Source organism: Nicotiana sylvestris, chromosome 12 (assembly GCF_000393655.2).
Source record: "Nicotiana sylvestris chromosome 12, ASM39365v2, whole genome shotgun sequence".
Lineage (NCBI taxonomy): Eukaryota > Viridiplantae > Streptophyta > Magnoliopsida > Solanales > Solanaceae > Nicotiana > Nicotiana sylvestris.
The window spans coordinates 25,958,203-25,981,042 of NC_091068.1; the positions used below are offsets into that span (position 1 = coordinate 25,958,203).

At 37.8% G+C, this 22,840-nt stretch overlaps 1 protein-coding gene across 2 annotated transcripts; it reads right to left on the reverse strand.

Moving 5' to 3' along the window:
• Positions 1 to 1,845: 1,845 nt before the first annotated feature.
• Positions 1,846 to 9,329, reverse strand: LOC104244013 (auxin response factor 6). 2 transcript variants are annotated; one of them, XM_009799307.2, is made up of 14 exons: positions 8,590 to 9,327; positions 7,496 to 7,608; positions 7,015 to 7,113; positions 6,852 to 6,908; positions 6,600 to 6,758; positions 6,411 to 6,495; positions 6,187 to 6,277; positions 5,588 to 5,752; positions 5,376 to 5,498; positions 5,177 to 5,252; positions 4,693 to 4,840; positions 3,443 to 4,569; positions 2,844 to 3,034; positions 1,846 to 2,360 (listed from the first exon to the last, which is right to left on the reverse strand). In XM_009799307.2, exons 1-14 carry the CDS (start codon positions 8,630 to 8,632, stop codon positions 2,162 to 2,164), a joined length of 2,676 nt encoding a protein of 891 aa, XP_009797609.1. In that variant the 5' UTR covers positions 8,633 to 9,327; the 3' UTR covers positions 1,846 to 2,161. The 2 variants fall into 2 exon arrangements, with proteins under 2 accessions (XP_009797609.1, XP_070020998.1); XM_070164897.1 differs by having other exon boundaries at positions 3,443 to 4,840; positions 8,590 to 9,329.
• Positions 9,330 to 22,840: the final 13,511 nt, after the last annotated feature.

A 22,840-nucleotide genomic window follows, 5' to 3' on the forward strand; every position in this document is an offset into this window, starting at 1 on the left:
AATAATGATGCTCCAATCAGTTTGTGTGCACATTGGCGATACCATCGAATGCCTTAGTGCATTAACAACACATTCAGTCTAATTTTACAAGTGAGGTCTAAGGAGGATAATGTGTACGAAAACTTTACTCGTATCTTCTGGTAGACCCGCGGCTCATGAAAGATAAAATGAAGAGACAACAACAAGTAAACCAATAGGAAAGACGAAGCAAAAATATCAGACTAACACTAAGTAATACGATCAGAAAACCGAAATGAAAGCAACAAGTAATAACATAAATCGGGGAATACGAAATAACATGACTGACAACAAGTAAGGTATTATCGAATACCTTGTATCTTCTATAATATATGTTTCGTATAATTTTATCGATCAAGACTTAGACGGGCTGGAAAAAAATTATGTAAGTTTTTAAATTATCGAAAAATCTCTGAGGTTTAATGACACACAGTTTGAAACTTCATAAATAATTGGCTCGTCCCTCTACCTTTCTTCATTTAAATACTAAACTTTTGCCTGCTACTGAATTTAAAACCATGACGTGTGACTATTCCACGCGATCATGCACCAAGGGGCGTAGGCACCTTGGTTGAAATGGTGTCATATGACACCGCTTTGTCGAAATTTTTATGTATGTATAAATAAAAATAAAATTAAAATATTCGATATAAATATAAACAATATCACCACTTGTCGTTACCGTAATTTATTCATTTGTTCACTTTTTTAAATATCGATACAACTTATAAAAATTCTTGTGTACGCCACTATCATGCACAACGCCGTCAGATCAGAACATTCGGGCTAATATTTTAGTCCATTTTGATCCAACAAAACATTAATCTCACCACTACGTCATTTGCTACTTATTAATAAGGGTCCATATCTAGATTAAATTAAAAAAACATTTATTTTTATGTGGTTTGAGTTTGCGGTTTTTTCGTTTAATGTTGGATGAATGATTTTAAACTTTGGTTTTTGGTTTAAAAAAATAAAAACCGAATTATATATATTATTTTTATGTAAAAAATATTTGGTTCTTGGTATGGTTAGTAAAGGAATCAACTAGCATTAAATAATATTAGGATTTAGGTGTGCAAGCTTATCCTAGTGTGCTTGTTCTTATGCTTTTATAGGAGACCATGACTATTTAACTATCTCATCAAGCATGTTTTACTATCTTATTAATGGCGTTCATTATTTTAATCATGTGAATTGAATATAAAAAAATTTAAGCATACTACCTCTCAATTTTTATACTTAATCATAAGTATAATTGTTCGATCATATTAAATTTATATTAACTTATCGAAAAATAAAAATAAAACGATTTTTTTTGGTTTGAATTGGATGGCAATTTTGTAAATCGAAAAGCCAAAACTGAATAATGCAAAAATCAACACGAAAAACCAAATGCATGCGCGCACATTATTGTATCGTATCGTTAAATCTATCGTTATGTAACGACGAGAAGAATCACTTTATGGAACAACAAATTTGGTGTGGTGGCATCGATACCTTACTTTTTTCTCTCATCTTGTCCTTCATTATTATTAAATAACATATTTTATCTTTTACCCTATTCTTTTGTATAATAATTCTACTCCGTATCCTTTTTTTCATAGTAATATTGCAATTTTATTCTTCAAATTGTTGGTGCATGACATCATGAAACGACAGCAAACGACAACATCTATCCAAATGTTGTACTCACCAAACAATGCAGTACAATACAATACAATAAATTATGAAACGACATGTAACAACAATCCAAACAAGATAACGTCCTTCATAGAGAAGTTCTCTGCTAATTTTGTTTCAAACCAAACTAAGCTCAGAGAAGTATTTTCCATAAATAAACGGTGCTTATGCAGAATTAACCTTCAGAGTACACAAATTTGTAGAGTTTACCTTATAGCTAACTCAAGGATTCGTCACAGCTGTTTTACAGCTTAAAATTACCTACTAAATTTTCAGTTTTGTATACATTTAAGGACTTCGAAAATAGAAATTGAAAGATAGTTACAATAACTACAATAAACAACTTTCTAGCAAAAGTTATAAGGTAAAATTAATCAGGCATTTCTTCTCATTAGGTAAAAGTTTGAAGAAATGCCAGTATTACAAAAGGAGCAAAATACCCTGACAGGAGAAGAGATATCTAATAGTCGAGAGTAGCAACAGACATGATGCCAGAGGCCATATTCCTAGATTCTGAGCGATTTGCAAAGTCATCACAGCTATTGTTTGATGACCTAGACATGGATACTGAGTTCAAAAGCTCGAGACCTTGTTTTCCCATCTGCTGCACGTCGTGAGGCGAGAGTATTTTAATACACCATACGCTGTTGACGAACTCCCTGAAAGGCAAGGAAATATAATGCACATCAGTTAGAGCAAGCCTTGAATCTTGGCAAAATTACTTTTTTACGCACTAGGCGGGTGGGAATAGCAGAGTTACTCAAAAATCAGACAAACTTGCGAAAACAAAATGAATGTTGAAGTCACTATGCCTTCTTGATTCAACTAGTTATTCTTACTCCCTTTGTGCCAATTTAAGTGGCGATGTTTGACTTGGCACGGAATTTAAGAAAGAAAGGAAACTTGAAACATGTCGTCGAAAACAAGCCGTATGGCTATAAATTATCTCATTAAAGGTAAAGTAGTAAGTTTATGACATTCTTTTTGGGACAGACTTAAAAGGAAAGTATTGACACATAAATTGGGACAGAGGGAGTAGTTGTTTGTGAAGTGCCTGTGTTTAGCTATGGTTGAAAGTACACATGAGCACTGGTCGAGCAAAGAAAAGGTTCTTAAAAAGAGTAGCAAGGATGAGAACTCACGGCCAGGGATCGTCGCCAAGGAGAAGCACATCATTCTCCCTGTCAACAAATACAAGCTGCCAGCCTGATCTCAAAGGATCCTCCAGTAGGCCTTCAAGGCCAAACATCCGTGCAAGCTCACTTCGCAGCTCATGATAGCTGCTAAACTTGGTGATGTCTAATGACCTTCCGAAGGACCCTGATTTATAGACCTGCATAATAGACAAACGAGATTACGAACAAAGTAAGCAAAAGTTAAACAAAACAAAAGCATGTTTCTGTGTCCCCTTTCCACATCATCTCCAGAAGGCTATCACCTTTATCCTCTGTGTCCCCACCTCCCCCTCCGAAATTTATCCATGTGATTCCTCATCTCCATAAAATGTAATTTGGCTATATTAGAAAAATAAAGTTTGCTACCTCTCATGGAATTTATCCTGGAAATCGTGACATAATTATATTGATAAAAGGGGAATCTACATATCATTCACCAGCGACCCCATGCCCCAACCCCCGGGAAATGAAACAAAAATGCAAGGAGTCATGGGGTGCTTGGCCAGGGTATGTTTCCCCATAAGACAAATAAAAAAGTTGCTAGTATTTACACGAAGGCAAATTACCTTAACAAAGGTGTTATGTGGGCTTTCTTGTCCCGCATTTTCAGAAGTCTGTGTGAAACCTGGTACATTAATGCAACCAGAGAGTGCCATAACTGGATTTTGAGCAAAATCATTGCCCGCATTACTTAGGTAGTTGGAAGAAGCAAAGGGCACATTTGCTGACTCACAATCGCTACCAACTCCCCTGAGGCTTCGCATATCGCTCTGCATAAGAGATGGGGAATCTATATTGAACCCAAACAAAAGATGATTGTGGAGATCATTGTTCCCTTCTTGACCTACGGGGCAGTCCCTACCTGGGAACGTTGGCAAAGAAAGAGCATTTTGAGATACGTTTTTGTTGGGTGTTCCCGGCTGATCAATGAAGGGTGACATACGCTGTGAAGATGCAGAAGGAAGGACAGGATCGACAGCCACCCTCTTTGGTGGCCATCCGGTAGGAGATAGTAAGGAGCTCGATCTAGGAACACTGACAAGCTGGGATGGTTCATCCCTGGTAACTGCACCCGATAGGCTGTGCAGTGGATTAACAATTGAGTTGGTAGAATGATTCACATTTGTGTCGGTGAAGCTTTCTTGTTGCGTAGAACAGAATGCTTGCAATGATGTCTGTTGTGATTGAGAGCTCGAGTCCAGCTGTCTAATTGCTTGCTGTTGCTGCGGAGGAGGCCGCTGCTCCAGAGGAGATTGCTGTTGCTGCTGATGGATAGTGGTGGATGAATTTTGATGCAGCATTTGTTGCTGAAAAATATGAGGCTGGGATACAGGTTGCACTTGAGACTGGCCCTGTGCCATGCTCGGCAGAAACGCTGTTTGGCCTTGAGACTGTTGAAATAACTGTGGATATAGTAGTCCGGAAGTGCTGTTGGTGACACCATTGGATTGCTGAAGTTGCAGAAGCGAAGTGAGAGCCTGTTTAGAGGGATCCACAGACCTCAAATCTTGAAGGGCACCGGCAGCCATAGCTTGATAAATATCCATTTGCATTCCACCTATTGGGACGTCAATTCTGGGCTGCATCCAAGGTGTGACTCCAATTCCCTGAAAATTGATAGATTGGGTTCCACCATCTCCAACATCACGGAGCCACATCATAGGATTCATTACCATGTCATCATCCTTCATCCCTTCATGCGAAAATACAAAACATTGAAACACAATTAGATCAAGTTCACACAATTCTCTCAACGTTACCCGAAGCTTCAGACAGATAAAACAATGTGATGGAGAGAGGGGCCGAATCCTAGTACCACTTAATGCCGGGAATCCAGGTGGCCATGATCGCTTGAGTCTCAGAGGAAAGGGGGATGGATACATAGGGAATGTTGTTAAAGGTTCGACTTCCCATAGGGAGACTCTTGGTTGCCTTTCCCCAGCTGTAGACTCGTCCCAGCCAACCTGAATGAACAGATTCAAGCTTCATTAACACATCGCAATAACAACAACAACAACCCAGTAGAATCCCACAAATGGGGTCTGGGGAGGGTAGTGAGTACGCAGACCTTACCCCTACCCCGAGGGAGTAGAGAGGCTGTTTCCGAAAGACCCTCGATTCAAGAAGACGAAAAGAGACAAATACATCAGTACCATCAATAGAAATCATAGAAATAATGACGACATAAGAACCAGAAAATAGATGAAAAGCAATAACAATAACAAGTAAATAAGGCATTAACACATTGCAATAGATATTAGTATTTTGAAGATGCATGATTTAAGCAATGATTAGCATACCTTAACTGAACGCCAATGTGAGTTTGGCCAACGAACAGGATCCAAATCACCTATGCCAGTTATAGTGCCCATGTAACTGAAATACAAGGTGAATACTCAGATGTCTAACTTGAGTTCCAACAACTTTTAACTCAGTGTTAAGGCATCCTTGCAAGTACCAAGAATATGAACCACAAATAAAATAAGGGCGATAACCTACCGACGAACACTAGATTCTTCAGTTTCAAATAACATTCTGAAGCGCATGCCTACAGAAATGCGAGTATGATATACTGCTTTGACATACTTGGCAAGAGGTACAACAAAGTCTGAAGGACAAGACCTAAATCAATGCATGCCAACCAAAAGTTAGAATATAACTACTATGTGAGTAATAGCCTAATAGGTTGATCATTCTACAAAGGAACAAACCTTGGATTATAAAAAATGGTGAATCTGCTATTAGTTGCTGCTGCATGAGCTGCAGCAGCCAAAAGACCCAAATGCATGCTATCACTTGATAAAACTGAAGACGGCATCACAGTTTGGGACCGATTGGCACGTCGAATACCAAGAAATAATTGATTCTTCTCATTCCTACAAAAAAAGAAAGAAAGCATGGCAATTTAAAATATTGTCTACGCTATACACAACTGGTCTAATTTAGAAATGATAAAGTGACCCTGGAGCCAAGAAAATAAAACAAAAAGTAATTTCACTGAGCGAAAAATCATTGACCTTAACACTTAATTGGCTGTTTAACATGTGCGACAAAGTAGAAATCTTCACTTAATTGGCAATTAACATGTGTGACAACAGTAGAAATCTTATATATAGTTCACTGAGGAATTTGATTAACTCAAGGATTTGAAACTAAATTCACCAGTATCTATTTGGAGAACCACAAATCCGTTCAAAAGGCTCAGTAATCTTGAGCATTATTGTGCAAGTTGCAAAGTTTGGACCACTTATGTCAAAGTGCTGTTAAAAGCAAAAGAAAGAGAACATGCGATCTTTTCCTGACAGCCTACCAGATGAAAATGATTGAATCACCAGCAACAAGTCTTTTTGCACTTACAAACACACTCCAACCAGTTGTAAGAAGATGCCTCTTCGGCTGACCTGTCACAAGAACAAAAGCAACAAGTATCTATGAGAAGGAAGCTTTGCCAAATTTACTATTGCTCAGCGAACAAAATGTATATTTTGGCTAAGGTAGTATCTTAGAAGAATGACACTTATATCAAGAACTCACCCCTGAAAATATGTCTAAATTTCCACTCATTGTCATGGAGATCCCTAGCGATCAACTCTTGTACTGGAGGCTGCTGAGAGAAGTCCTGAATATTGAAGTCATTGCATCAATAGACGCTTCAAAAGGTTTAAAAAAATGACCTTGGTAATTCATCATCTGATGTCACAGAAACTAAGAATGCGTTGTTACCAATGGAGGAAAAACTTTCTCTGCTGCACGGCGAGGTACTGAAAATCCACCATGAGTACTTGTGTCACTTGCTGTTAATGTTTTACAGAAGTAATTTGTTGGCTGTTTACTAGGGATACCCAAATCTAAAGGAAGGAAAGATGCCTCCTTTTGCTCTTCCTGCAGTGAAGGAAAATAATGACATTCCAAAAATCAGGACGCAGACAGAAACTAGAAATTCAAAGACAATTTTCTATTACAGAGTTTACGTACAGGACTCAACGGTTGCAAGGTCATTTGAGCGTAAACCTCATCAGTCTCCATATCAGCCTGAATTGTATCAGAATTAAATTCTTTAAATGAGCACTAATACAATTAAAACTCAGAGATTTGCTTTTAATAAGTGATTAGGCAACGACAAAAACAGGCAACTTACGTGCATGGTAACATTGTGAAGCTGGCAAATAAGTTGTGGGGCCAGGCTTGGGTAATTCGGAATATGAGCCTCAGCTTCCTTGTTTGTTGATGCAGTAACCTGCAAAGTAGATCATTCTAAGTAAGGATTTCCACTTTATTATTATATTAGTTCATAAATTTATGCAATCCAATGTCTTAGAAAAGCTAACAGTTGATTCCTTCTTTAAAATGCAGAATCAAAATATCAAGCCATTATCAACATTCTACTTCTTGCTTCAGAAAAAACTAAAACTTTAAAGAAAAACAACAATAACAAAAACAAGAAGACGGCCTTTAAGTTTCAAATGAAATTGGTTCATATTAGTAGAAAATGCTCGTTCCGCTTGCGGATCATCTCAAAATAGAGCATTGCCCCCATCCTAGAAAGACTCTAGGAATGTATTGGGAGTTATAAATGCTCATAAACACCAGAAAAGAAATTTAGGATGATAGAAATAGACCTGCTCACTATGCCCTTGTGGGAAATACACCACCCTGCTTCCAACAGCTGGTAGGGAAACAAGAGGTCCCGCGCATGCATGCCAAAGCTCAGAATTCAAACATTTATTCTCCCCTGCAATTCAAATTACATTCAGAACATAATTTCTTCAAGATCTAGATCAGCAAACTTCTCATCTTCCTCTTATAGAGAGATTGAAGATCAAGAAAGTATTTCCAAACATTTTTAAAAGAAGAATCTTTAGTTCAAAAGATTGATTCATATAGCCGACCCCAACTTGCTCGGAATTGAGGCGCAGTTGTAGTCTTAAGTTCAAAAGATTCCGGTTATAGAAAGGTAGGGAAAAAGAATATTAAGCTATGTTGACTCTCCAAAATAATGCCACCCCCGTGTTAGATCCTCCAAAAATACACTATTTTCCCGTCAACATTTACGGAAAATCCGAGTAACATAGATGTTAAGCATACCAAGCTCAAAGCTATAAAAAAACTCACTCATGGTAATAAGAACCAGGTGATCCATAAGAGAAAAGGGTATGGTAAAAAATCAATATAAAATTGAAAGAGCAAGGGTGAACATCTTTACAGCAATTCTGTAGACTGATCTCAAACTGAAACCAACTTGTAGATAAAAGAAATGAATATGAAGAAACATTAGAATTAAAATAAATAGAGGAAGGGACAGTAGAAAGAAAATTAAAGCAAGAATAAAAGAAAAAAGGAGAAAGATTTATGACATCTCAATTATGCTTAAACAGACAAGTTCTTGAAGAAGAAGATAACTAAGTTTCTAAAGGAAGTAACAAATATTGCAACATTCTCTGACAACAACAACAAACCAGCGAAATCCCACAAGTGGGATCCTGGGAGGGTTACACAGACTTTACACCTACCCTGGGAAAGTGGGAAAGTAGAGAGGCTGTTTCCGAATAACCTCAGCTTGAGAGGAAGAATAGAAACAAGCAAATATCACCAACAAAGGCCAGAAAAATGATATCAATCGGAAAAATAGATGGAAGAAAGCAACAGCAATAGCAATAGCGGTAGAAAAATGATATTGCAACATTCTCTTCAAGATTGAAAAAGACAACTTTACCTTCAGGAGACTGCTGATTGGAACCAGCAGAAGAAAGCCTCATTTTTGCAGCTTCAACCCTTTTGTTTGAAACCACTACAGAAATGAACCTAAGACACAGCTAAATCTACAACACCAATAAAGAAAATTCTTGCACTCAAAACAGCTCCAAAAATAGCTTCAACTTTATCCCATGATCAATGCTAGTGAATTACAGCAAACAATTACTCATCAACCTCAAATATTCAAGAGAAATATCAACCAAAACCTGTTTCACTACAAAGCACAAAAGCTTTCAGCTTCATCAAATACCAACTTAAAATCTTGAATAAAAATCCAATATTTACACAAGAAAGATCCAAGTTACAAGCTTTAAACCACCAGAATTCAACTCAAGAAAACCCCAAGTACAAAACCCATAAACTTTTTCTCATAATTCAGCAGAAAATGCCCACCAAATGTGCATTTGAACCTCATTCAGTCATAGTACCTAATATCACAAACTCTTTTTATGAAAAATACAGTACTTAGTAACTCCAAAAAAGAGTATATACGTTCAAAATATGTATTTATAAGGCATGTATAATGGTAGAAATAGCTGAGGTCGGAAATTTTGAGGTAATGAATGATGCTGAAAAGTGACAGCAAAAGGAAGTGGGGAGAGGCAATATACTCCTTTGAAGTATGTGTACTGTATATGTCTTCTCTCTCTTTACTCTTCTCTTGTCTACAATGGATTGAAGTACACAGTTTATATTTCTTTTCACTACCAATAATTCAATGGAAGTGTAACGTATTATAACACACAGTACTATTATGCACAATACCTCGAGATCTTTCTAAACTTCATAAAGTACGGGTGTGTTTGGTTTGAAGAAAACATATTCCGAAAAATATTTTTTAATTTTTTCTTATTAGATTTCTCATGAACTCATTTTTCTCTAATTGGACGAAAATATTTTCCCTGTCAAGAGAAGGAAAAAAAAAATTCAAAATTCTTCTTCATCCTCATCCACCTCCCCAAACTTATCTCACCTCCTAACCTACTCACCCCATCCCTAACCCACCCACCACCACCACACCCACCCATCATCATCCCTGCCCTACCCCACCCTAAATAGAAATATTATTACGAATACTTTCTTTTCATGTTGTAAATAAAGTACTTTCTTATTTCATTTTAAAAAAATGAGTATTTTTTCTTCATGATATAAAAAAATATTTTTTTTCATTTCAACAAAAAAAGTATTTTTTTCATGATGTAAAAAAAATATTTTCTTTTATTTCAATAAAATAACGTAGTAAAAAGTATCGTCTTTCATTTCAACCAAAAAACAAACTTTCTTTTCATGATGTAGAAAAAATATTAAGTACTTTCTTCTCATTATTTAGGAAAAATATTTTCTTTTATTTTAACAAAATAATGTAGTAAAATATATCTTTTGTCATTTCAACAAAAAAATACTTTCTTCTCATAATATAGTAAAAAGTATCGTTTTTTATTTCAACAAAAAAAAAGTTTTATGTTGTAGAAAGCGTATTTTCTCTCATTTCAACAAAATGAGTATTTTCTTTCATTTAAACAAAATAATGTAGTAAAATATATCTTCTTTCATTTCAACAAAAAAAGTACTTTCTGTTCATGATGTAAAAAAAATATTTTCTTTCATTTCAACAAAATACAACAACAACATCAACCCAATAATCATCCCACTAGTAGGATTTGGAGAGGGTAGAGTGTATGCAGACCTTACCCCTACCTCTTCAGATTAGAGAGGCTGTTTTTGATAGACCCTCGGCTCAGAGACAAAAGATCTGTAACAACAACAGAAACAGACAAATAGTATTAGCATCGTAAGAGACAACAAATAAGTGGAAGAACAATAATTATGCTAATAATAACATTGAAAAAATTAAAAATAAAAATAGTGTGATGAATGAAAACAGTTAGCGGTCTTAGATAAAACACTATCAGACTAGCTGGAACAACGAGGAAAAACGATGAACTACCTCTTAACCTACAACCCTAATGCTCGACCTCCACACCTCCATATCCACGGCCATGTCCTCAGAAATCTGAAGTCGCGCCATGTCCTACCTGATCACCTTGCCCCAATACTTCTTACGTCGCCCTCTACCTCTTCTCGTACCTGTCAAAGCTAACCGTTCACACATCCTAACCGGGGCATCTAGGCTCCTCCTCCGCACGTGCCTGAACCATCTATGCATCGCTTCCCGCATCTTGTCGTCCATAGGAGTCACGCCCACCCACTCCCGAATATCTTCATTCGTAATCTTATCTAATCCAGTGTGCCCGCACATCCATCTCAACATCCTCATTTCGGCTACTTTCATCATTTGGATATGAGAACTCTTGACCGGTCAACACTTAGACCCATACACTCTATAAAACTTGCCTTAAGTTTCAGTGGCACCTTCTTGTCATACATGACTCCAGACGCTAACCTTCATTTCATCCACCCCTCCCCGATAAGGTGCGTGACATTTCCGTCGATCTCCCCATCTCCCTGGATAATTGACCCTAGGTACCTGAAACTCTCTCTCTCTCTTAGGGATTACTTGCGAGTCAAGTGTCACTTCCACGTCTGCTTCCCCCGATATATCGCTGAACTTACACTCCAAATATTATGTCTTGGTCCTGCTCAACTTAAAACCTTTAGACTCTAGGGCCTGCCTCCATACCTACAGTCTCTCATTAACGACGTCTCTCGTCTCATCGATCAGAACTATATCATCAGCGAACAACATACACCACGGCACTTCCCCTTGAATATGGTATGTCAGTGGGCCCATCACCAGAGCAAATAAGAATGGGATTAGCGTAGATCCTTGGTGTAACCCCACAACCACCAGAAAAGGCACTGAGTCACCTCCCACAGTCCTAACTCGTGTCTTAGCTCTATCATACAAATCCTTTATCGCCCTAATATAAGCTACCGGCACACCTTCACCTCCAGGCATCTCCAAAGCACGTCCCTAAGGACCTTGTCATATGCCTTCTATAGATCAATAAATATCATGTGCAAATCTCTCTTCTTATCTCTACACTGTTCCACCAACCTCCTGATAAGGTGGATAACTTCTGTAGTAAAATGACCCGGCATGAACCCGAACTGGTTTTCTGATATAGACACCACCCTCCTTGCCCTTCCTTCTACCACCCTCTCCCAAACTTTCATGGTATGACTTAGTAACTTAATACCCCTATAGTTGTTACAATTTTGGATATCCCCTTTGTTTTTGTACAGCGGGATCATCGTACTCCACCTCCACTTATATGACATCTTCTTCGTCCTGAAAATAATATTAAATAGCTCAGTCATCCACTCCAAGTCTGCTCTACCCACATACCTCCAAAATTTTACTGGAATCTCGTCTGGTCCAGTCGTTTTGCCCGGGCTCATCTTACGCATTACTCCCACGACCTCCTCCACCTCAATACGCCCACAGAACCTAAAGTCTTGATGATTCTCGGAGTGCCCCAAATCCCTTAGCATGATGTTTTCGTCGCTCTCTTCATTCAGAAGTCATTTCAACAAAATGATGTAGTAAAAAGTATCGTCTTTTATTTCAACAAAAAAAGTACTTTCTTTTTATGTTGTAAAAGACGTATTTTCTTTGATTTCAACAAAACGAGTATTTTCTTTTCATGATGTAAAAAAGTATTTTCATTTATTTCAACAAAAAAAATACTTTATTTTATGATATAGAAAAAGTATTTTCTTTCGTTTCAACAAAATAATGTGGTAAAAAGTACTTTTTTATTTCAACAAAACAAGTATTTTCTTTTCATGATATGAAAAAAGTATTTTCTTTTATTTTAATAAAATGGATACTTTTTCATGTTGTAGAAAAAGTACTTTCTTTTTCAACCAAAAAAAGAGTATCTTCTTTTTAGTTATGTAGCACAAATTTCGATGTTATTTTTGAGTGAAAAGTAAATCAACACATTAGTCCCTTTTAGGTTTGTGTGAATTTTTAAAAGAATAATTAAATTCTTGAAGAAAATAGAGTCCTGAAAATGTAGGGTATTTAGAGTTTGGGGGGGAGAGGGGAGGGGGAGCACAAGAAATATGTGGATTTGGGGGAAGAGGGTAAGGAAAGTAGCATAAAATATTATTTTTCTAAAAATATTTTCTACTTCCTAAACAAACACTAGAAAATATTTTCCGAAAAAAAGCTTTTTACTCACCAACCAAATATGAAAAAATAAGTTATAAAATTACTCTTTTCGTGTGATGACTCAATAGGTCATCTAGAGTTTTAGAACCTAATCTTGTGTTTGGAGTCTCAAATACCTTATTTTAGCATTTTTCGGTTTGCATGCACAATCCGGGTATTTTTTCGGAAGGCTCTTATGTTAAAAACTGATAAAATATAAAATTTTGCTTCAAAAACCCATTTGAGTTGACTTCGATCAACATTTTGAGCAAAAGGACTCAAATTCGTATTTTGGCGGTCCCGGTGGGTCCGTATCGTGATTTGAGACCTGGGCGTATGTCCGGAATCGAATTCGGAGGTCCCTAACTCGAGTTATTAATTTTTGTCGAAAATTAAAAGTTTAAAGGTTTAATGAATTTTAAGAATTGATCGATGTTTGATTTTGTTGATACCGGGTCCACATTTTGGTTTTGAAGCCCAGTACAAGTCCAATACTATATTTATGGCTTGTCTGTCAAATTTGGTGAGAAACGGAGTTGGTTTGACGTGATTCGGACGTTCGGATGTTAAAATAGAAGTTTTAAAGTTTTCTTGAAAATTTCATTTGATTTGGTGTCCGATTAGTAGTTTTAGGCGTTATTTTGGTATTTTGATCAGGCGAGCGAGTTCGTATGAGGTTTTTGGACTTGTGTGCATGATTGGTTAGGCTACGGATGGTTTTAGACTTAGAAAATTTGGTTTTTGGACTTCAGCTAGTGTCGGGTGTAATGTACTTCGCGATCGCAAAGCCATCATCGCGATCGCGAAGAGGGAACTGGGCAGGGGAGATTTTACTCTATGCGAACGCGAAGGACTTTATGCGAATGCAAAGTGGAGGGGGGGCTTCCCTTCACGAACGCGGACAGTGTATCGCGAACGCATAACTTAAGGGACCTGGGGGAGGGGAAAACTGACTTACTCTACGCGAACGCCAGCATTGGCCCGCGAATGCGGAGGCCTAGGGGAACAACCTTCGCGAACACGTGAGGTCTCGTGAACGCGTAGGTCATTTGTCAGCTACCTTCCGCGATTGCGTCAGGCCCTTCGTGAACGCGAAGAAGGCCTAACGCCCAGTGGTTAAAATAGACCAATTGCGGGATTTTTCCCATTCTTGTCAAAATTTCAAAGCTGAAAACTCTAGAGGCGATTTTCCCAAGAGTTTTTCTTCCCCAATTTGTTGGTAAGTGATTCTAACCTACTTTTTTTCAATTACCCATTACATTTCATAAGATTTTCACCTGAAATCTAAGATTTTTCATGGTAGAAATTGAGGGTATGGGTAGAACAAGGAATTTTTGTAAAATTAGAATTTAGACCTCAAATTGAAGTCGGATTTCGAAACAAATTACATAATCGGGCTTGGGGATGAATGGATAAATAGATTTTGGTCCGAACCTTGGGTTTTGACCCAGCGGACTCGGGGTCAATTTGTGACTTTTTGAGGGAAAATTTGAAAATCCTAATTTTTTGCATTGTTATTGATTTCTTTAGTAATATTTGATATTATTGAGTCAATTAGGGCTAGATACGAGTGGTTTGGATGCAGATTCTAGGGAAAAGGCCCCGATAGAGCTCTGAATTAACTGCGGAGTGAGGTAAGTGTTGAATTTAAACTTGACTTGAGGGAATTAGGAACCATCAGACTATGTGCTATGTGAATTTCATGTGTTGTAACATATATACGAGGTGACAAGTGCTTATACGCGCCAAATTACTTGTTTTCCATGATTTTCCGTTTTTCCTTAATTATCGCATTCCCTGTCTTAAATGTTATATGCTTTAAATGCCTTCCATGCTTATTTGCTACCTGTTAAGTGTTTACTTCTGTTATTAATGTTAGATCCGTTCATATTTTCATGATTCGCTGCTACTTGCCTTAACTTGCTTGCTTGCACTTTTCTATTTGTCATTTGCAGGACTTGGCTTGCTGTGTAGTATTACCTATGTAAATTTTTATGTCGTACAAAGTTTCCGTTTTGGTTCAGTTTGGTATTTATTGATCGTAACGGTTCTCGTGATTTGAGTGATTGATTTAATTGTGCACATTGAGTATTTGGTTGATATAGTGGGATCGGATTGCACGCCACAACAGGTAAAATAAGGGTGGATGATATGGTAGAATAAAGGTGAATTTGTACCGATATGGTGAGATCAGATTGCATGCTGCAAGAGGTGGAATAAGGGTGGATTGATACGGTTAAATAAGGGTGAATTATGATACTGATATATGTACGCAATATATAGTAAAGACACAAAAGGAAATACAGAACAAGATAAGACAGTCAACTGAAGATAATAGCTACAGCCTCAAGAAATAAGCCAGTGTCGTTCAGAATTACCAATCCTTAGAGTTTCAAATGAAAATACCAAAACCAACACATTTCAAGAAAATAGAAACACATAGGTTGTTTCTGCGCGCAACTCGATCCCACCGTACCACAAACAAGGGAGGATTCTTTGTGGTACGGTGGGATCGAGTTGCGCGCAGAAACAACCTATGTGTTTCTATTTTCTTGAAATGTGTTGGTTTTGGTATTTTCATTTGAAACTCTAAGGATTGGTAATTCTGAACGACACTGGCTTATTTCTTGAGGCTGTAGCTATTATCTTCAGTTGACTGTCTTATCTTGTTCTGTATTTCCTTTTGTGTCTTTACTATATATTGCGTACAGGTTGTAGTGTAGGTGACCTGTCTTAGCCTCGTCACTACTTCGTCGAGGTTAGGCACGGCACTTACAGAGTACATGGGGTCGGTTGTACTCATACTACACTCTGCACTTCTTGTGCAGATTTTAGAGTCGGTCCCAACGGCGATTATTAGCATGCTCATATTGGACAGCTTGTGGAGACTTGAGGTACAGCTGCTCAGCGCCCGCAACTCCTGAAGTCCCCTTCCTTTTTTTTTTTTTTCTATTTCAGTTGTGTACTTTCTTTTGAGACAGCTTTATCTTATTTCAGACTCTTATTTGTACTATTTTAGTAGCTCGTGCACTTGTGATACCGTGTCCAGGGCTGTATCAGACGTTTGACTATTTTAGCTTTTGTATACTTACTTTGGATTATTTCAGTTCTTTCTCATTATTTAAGTTAGACCGTTAAAAATAGATAAACTGTTATAACATTGGCTTGCCTAGCAAGTGAAATGGTAGACGTCATCACAATCCCGATGGTGGAAATAGCGGAACGTGACATTTTCCAAGAAAAACATTTTCTAGAAAAATATTTTTCATGAAAAACATTTTCCATCGTACCAAACACACCCTACATTTATTCCCTTTCATACTTTATAAATTAATGTGATAAAAAGCATAAATAGACTCTATTTTTGGCTGTGAAGTAAAAAATTAAAAATCAGCTTTTAAGTAAGTATTTTTCAATGTTAATTGTCATATAATTATATGTAATAATTTATTTATTCCAAAATCTTGGTTCTTCTTAATACAATATATATTTTATTCTAATTTTATATTTTCTTTTATATCTTCTTTAGATGCAACGAATTTTGTTTTAACGGTGGATCTCTTCCTTCGAGCCAAATGAATAAAAAGACTTAGTTTCTTAATCAAAATAATTGAGTTTTAATTGTATTTTTTTTATTTTTTCTATAGATAAAATAACTATTTATTCTAATTGCAACAACACAAAGAATAACTCATTCTCAAACCAATTAGTAGATGGCAAGTCTTTAGCATACACTTCATTGACTATAGTTAATTGATGTATATTTTTACTTCAACTATCATTTAATTATTGTTAACTGATTAATAAGGTTCGATGTGAAGAGTGAAGACCAGGTATAGGCCGTGTGATAACTTTTTTTTGTACAACTTTAAAAGACATCTAATATATGGATTGAATATACAGTCAAACCTCTCTATAACAGCTTCGTTTGTTCAAGATTTTTTTGACTGTTATAGCAAAATGCCGTTATATAGAATATATATTATAACATAACATGAAAATTGGTTCCAAAAGAAACTTGGCTTTTATAGTGAATAGTAGGGGTGTACATGGACCGGGTTAGTTCGAATTTTCCAATTACCAAACCAAATCAATTGTCTCGGATTTTTAAATCTATTAACCAAACCAAACCAACAAAAGTCAAGTTTTTCAATCTCGGTTTTTCTCGGATTTTTCGGATTTTTTTTGACAAAATCTTCATAGCATAAATTTTATAATTTGTGCTCTAATATTTCTTAGGTCCTAGTAGGATAAAACCATATAAGATGTTACCCAATAAAATAATATAAAATATTGTGAGATGAGTCATGATTATACTAAAATAGTCAACAAATCGCATAAATAAATATTGCTAATTAATAAGCCATAATAAAAAAAATATAATCTAAAAGTATTAAATCATGTTAAATAAGTACGATTAATAAGTACAAAGTATTAATTAAATGACTAAATAAAATTAATGGTAAGTTTTGTATTTTCACTATCTAAAGTAATGAAAAACTAAGAAAATAAATATCCAATACTATTGTCATTCCTAGTATTTAATTGAATTTTTTTTGTTAGCATTTTTATCGATTTGATTTTGCTTTGGAATTTATTTGAATCACTAACTTTTATGGGCTTTAAAACATATTTGACCATTCAAAAGTTCTAAGTCAAATCTTGAAATATACATTAAAATAGAGAACTATAAAAAAAGGTTAAAAATATTTATAAATTACATTACAATTATTATTTTTATGTATAAAATATTTTAAAATTTGTATACATGTAATGTTGGGTTGGTTTGGTTTCAGTTTGACTTTTTTTAGTTAAAACCAAACCAAACCAAACCAATTATGGTCGGGTTGTTTTTTTATTACACCAAACTAAACCATAGTCGAGTTTTTTTCTCGGTTTGACTCGGGTTATCGGTTTGCTGCGGTTTTTCAGTTTCTTTTGTACACCCCTAGTGAATAGTTGTTATATAGTGATGTTGTTATAGAGAGGTTTGACTGTAGTATTGTTACGACCCAGATTTTCCACCCTCGGGAGTCGTGATGACGCCTACTAATGGGAGCTAGGCAAGCCAAACCTTAACTACTTGCTACACTTTCATTTTTGCTTCTTTTAACAAACACAAGTCGATAATATGATAAAAGCGGAATTTTAAATAAATAAGCGGAAGTCAACAATTATATATCTTAAGGCTACGTCCATTACAACTTTAAAAAAAAATCTCAAATACCCTAAAACCTGGTGTCACAGTGTCACAGGCTGTCTAAGTGTCACTGCAAACAAGGCCTGAAGAAAATACAATAAACTGTTTCTGAATGAAAGAAAATGAAACAGGGAATAGAGATAGAGGGAAACGCCAGGGCGGCAGGGCCCGCGAACGCCTGCAGGTCTACCTTGGGTCTCCGAGTGGACTCAAGGAAGCCCTCCAACTACTGTCCGTAAGCTGCTCCAGGATCTGCACACAGTGCAGAGTGTAGTATCAGCACAACCGACCCCATGTGTTGGTAAGTGTCTAGCCTAGCCTCGGCGAAGTAGTGACGAAGCTAGGACCAGAATACCAAATAAACCTGTGCAATTAATATATATATATATAGCGGAAAGAAAAATGCAGAAATAACCAGTAAATGTGGGAAGGGGAAAACATGTTGTGGGGGAAACAACGGTTCCGAATAGAATGCATCAAGTGAGGAAAGTAACAACATAACTAGAATATCATCAAGAATCAGAAATCAACAATTTGCACGGCATCACCTTTCGTGCTTTTACTCTCGTTCTCACCAAATCAATCATACAATAACAATGTGCACGGCATCACCCTTCGTGCTTTTACTCTCGTCCTTACCAAACAATATTTTATAACAAAAGTGTGCACGGCATCACCCTTCATGCTTTTACTCTCTTTCCTCACCATATAGTCAATGAAAATCTGTACGGAATGACACATCGTACGGCACGACATCACCCTTCGTGCTTTACACTCTTTCCTCACCATAGCAAACAATGCACGCCATTACCCTCCATGCTTTAACGCTCTTCCTCACCCAAACAACAATCACAAATAAAGGGGCAAGGGAGTAAATAAATAACAATAGAAATCCCGGAAAAGGAACACAATTAAACAGTTAAATCCTGGCAAGGGAACAATATCAATAATCTCAGCATCCCGGCAAGGGAGATAATCAACAAAGAACCAAACATCCCAGCAAGGAACAATTTAATAACTCTTCTCTTTCTTTTACTGTTACTTCATAATTTAATTTACCATTTGAGCCAATGCTCCAAAGGGTTCAATCATCTCATATACTTTCACACTTTGTAATATAACTCGAGCCAATGCTCCTCGAAGTTCAAAGGTCATAATTTCTTTCACAAGCTTTTCATAACATAAAGAAATCATCATTAAGGCATGAAAGACACAACAAAATCAGGATATTCACAACATAAAGACTCACGGTCATACTAGACACCATCGTATAGATACTTGTCACCATGCCTATACGTCGTACTCAACAATTATCACATAGCAAATAGGACTCAACTCTTAATCCCTCAAGCTAAGGTTAGACCAAACACTTACCTCGAACTTTCACGACTAATTCAATCCTCAATTACCACGTTTCCTCTCGAATTCGGATCCAAATCGATTGTATCTATACACAAATGACTTCATAACATCAATAAATGCCAGACAATTCGAATCCAATGCCTAATTATAGCTTTCCAAGTATTCTTCCCAAAAATCAAAAAACGACCCCGGGCCCGCTTGGTCAAAACACTAGGTTCTAACCAAAATCCAATAACCCATTCATCCACGAGTCCGAATATATAATTATTTTCAGAATTTGACCCCAAAACGAGGTCTAAATTACAATTAATCAAAAAGCCCTAATCCTAACCAAATCCCTAATTTCTACCCTTAATTACATGTTTTAGGCCTAGAAATCTAGTGTGTGTTAATGGAAAATGAAGAAAATAAGTTAAAGATTACTTACCCAAAAGGTTATGGTGAAGAAAGGCTTCAAAAATCGCCTAAGAGCTTTGGAGAAGAAGGGGTTTATGAAATTTTGCAATAATCCCGTAAGGCTACTGTTCTGGATTTTAAAAATTAACTGGGCGAATTTACTCTACGCGTTCGCGACAGGCTCATCGTGTTCGCGATGAGTCAGACCTGCTAGGCCTTCACGATCACGTGAAAAGGCTCGCGTTCGCTGGGCTTTGGCTCCTCAAGCCTACGAGTTCGCATGCTAGTGGCCGCGTTCGCGATGAATAATTTGGTGACCCCTCCCCGGCACCTTACGCGTTCGCGAGTGGAGGGACGCATTCGCGAAGGGTCTCCCCCCTCAGTTTCACGTTCGTGTCACAACCTTCACGTTCGCGTTACAACCTTCACGTTCGCGAAGTTGGGCACCTGGGATTTTTGCCTTACACGTTCGCGAGAGGGACCACGCGAACGCGAAAGGTTAAATCCCTGGGCATTAACAACAGAAATCTTCAACGTTTCCACAAGTTCAAAACTTCCCGAAACATATCTGAAATACACCCGAGCCCTTGGGGCTCCTAACCAAACACACGTACTAACTCAACAACATCATACGAACTTATCCGTGCGATTAAATCGCCAAAGTACCCTTAACAACAACGAATTAAACCTCAAAATCAAAGGATATTTCTCAAACTTCATCAACTATCAACTTTAGTAATTTAGGTCTGAATCATGTCAAATGATATCCGTTTTTTATCAACTTTCACAGAAACATCTTAAATCATATATAAGACTTGTACCGGGTGCCGGAACAAAAATACGGGTCTGATACCATCGCTTTCTAATCAGATTTCATTTCCAATTTCCTTAAACATTTTCAAAAAACAATTTTACTTAAAAATTTATTTCTCGGGCTTGGGACCTCGGAATTCGATTCCGGACATATGCCCACATCCCATATTTTCCTACGGACCCTACGGGACCGTCAAATCACGAGTCCGGGTCCGTCTGCCCAAAATGTTGACCAAAGTCAAACTTATTCATTTTAACATCAAAACTTAGCATTTTTCACAAAAATTCATATTTAAGCTTTTTGGCTAAGCGCCCGGACTGTGCACGCAAATTAAAGCGACTCTAAATGAGGTTTTCAAGGCCTCGGAAGCACATAATGGATAAGAAAATAGGTGATGACCCCTTTGGGTCGTCACATTCTCCACCTCTAAATCAATCGATCGTCCTCGAACGAACAGAAGAAGGAAGTACCTGAGTCGGGAAATAGATGAGGATAACGGCTCCGTATATCAGACTCGGACTCCCAGGTCGATGCCTCAGGAGGCTGACCTCTCCACTGAACACGAACAGAAGGGAAACTCTTGGATCTCAACTAACGAACCTGCCGGTCTAGATTAGCTACGGGCTCCTCCTCATAGGACAGGTCCTTGCCCAACTGGACCGTGATTAAATCTAACACGTGGGATGGATCGTCGTGATACTTCTGAAGCATGGACACATGGAACACTTGATGCACGACTGGTAAGCTCGGCGGCAATGCAAGTCTATAAGCCACCTCTCCCACTCGATCAAGAATCTCAAACGGACCAATGAACCTAGGGCTAAGCTTGCCCTTCTTCCCAAATCTCATCACGCCCTTCATAGGCGACACTCGGAGCAATACCCGCTCACCAACCATAAAATACATATCTCAAACCTTACGATCTACATAGCTCTTTTGCCTGGACTGAGCTGTACGGAGCCTATCCTGAATGATCCTGACCTTATCAAAGGCCTCCTGAACCAGATCCGTACCCAACAATCGAGCCTCTCACGGCTCAAACCATCCAACCGGAGATCGACACCGCCTACCATATAAAGCCTCATAAGGAGCCATCTAGATACTCGATTGGTATCTCTTATTGTAGGCAAACTCTGCTAAAGGCAAGAACTGATCCCACGAACCTCCAAAGTCAATAACATAAGCTCGGAGCATATCCTCCAATATCTGAATAGTCTACTCGGACTGACCGTCCGTCTGAGGATGAAATGTTGTACTCAACTCAACCTGGGTGCCCAACTCTCGCTAAACTACTCTCCAGAAACGCGAAGTAAACTGCGTACCTTGGTCCGAAATGATAGATACCGGCACACCATGAAGGTAAACAATCTCCCGGATATAGATCTCAGCTAACCTCTCGGATGAATAGGAGACTGCCACAGGAATGAAATGCGCTGACATGGTCAGCCTATCAACAATAACCCAAACTGCATCGAACTTCTTCCGAGTCAGCGGAAGTCCAGTAACGAAGTCCATAGTGATCCGACTTCCACTCATGAAGCTCAATCCTCTAAAATAAAACACCAGGCCTCCGATGCTCGTACTTAACTTGGTGACAGTTCAAACAACGAGCCACATATGCAACGATATCCTTCTTCATTCTACGCCACCAATAATGTTGCCTCAAATCCTGATACATCTTTGCGACGCCTGGATGAATAGAGTACCAGGAGCTATGGGCCTCCTCTAAGATCAACTCCCGAAGTCCATCCACATTAGGCACAAAAACTCGACCCTGCAATCTCAAAACTCCATCAGCAACGAAGGTAACCTGCTTGGCACCTCCACGCTGCACCGTGTCTCTAAGGACACACAAATGGGAATCATCAAACTGCCAATCACGGATACGCTCCAATAACGAAGAACGAGCAACCGTGCAAGCTAATACTCTACTAGGCTCAGAAATATCCAACCTCACAAATCGATTGGCCAAAGCCTGAACATCCAGAGCAAGTGGCCGCTCATCGACTAGAATATAAGCAAGACTGCCCATACTGGCTGACTTCCTACTCAAAGCATCGGCCACCACATTGGCCTTTCCCGGGTGATATAAGATAGAGATATCATAATCCTTCAACAACTCTAACCACCTCCTCTGCCTCAAATTCAACTCCTTTTGCTTGAACAAATACTAAAACTCTTGTGATCAGTGAGCACCTCACATGCCACGCCATACATATAATGCCTCCAAATCTTCAATGCGTGAACAATGGCTGCCAACTCTAAATCATGCACCGGATAGTTCTTCTCATGAATCTTCAACTACCGCGAAACATAGG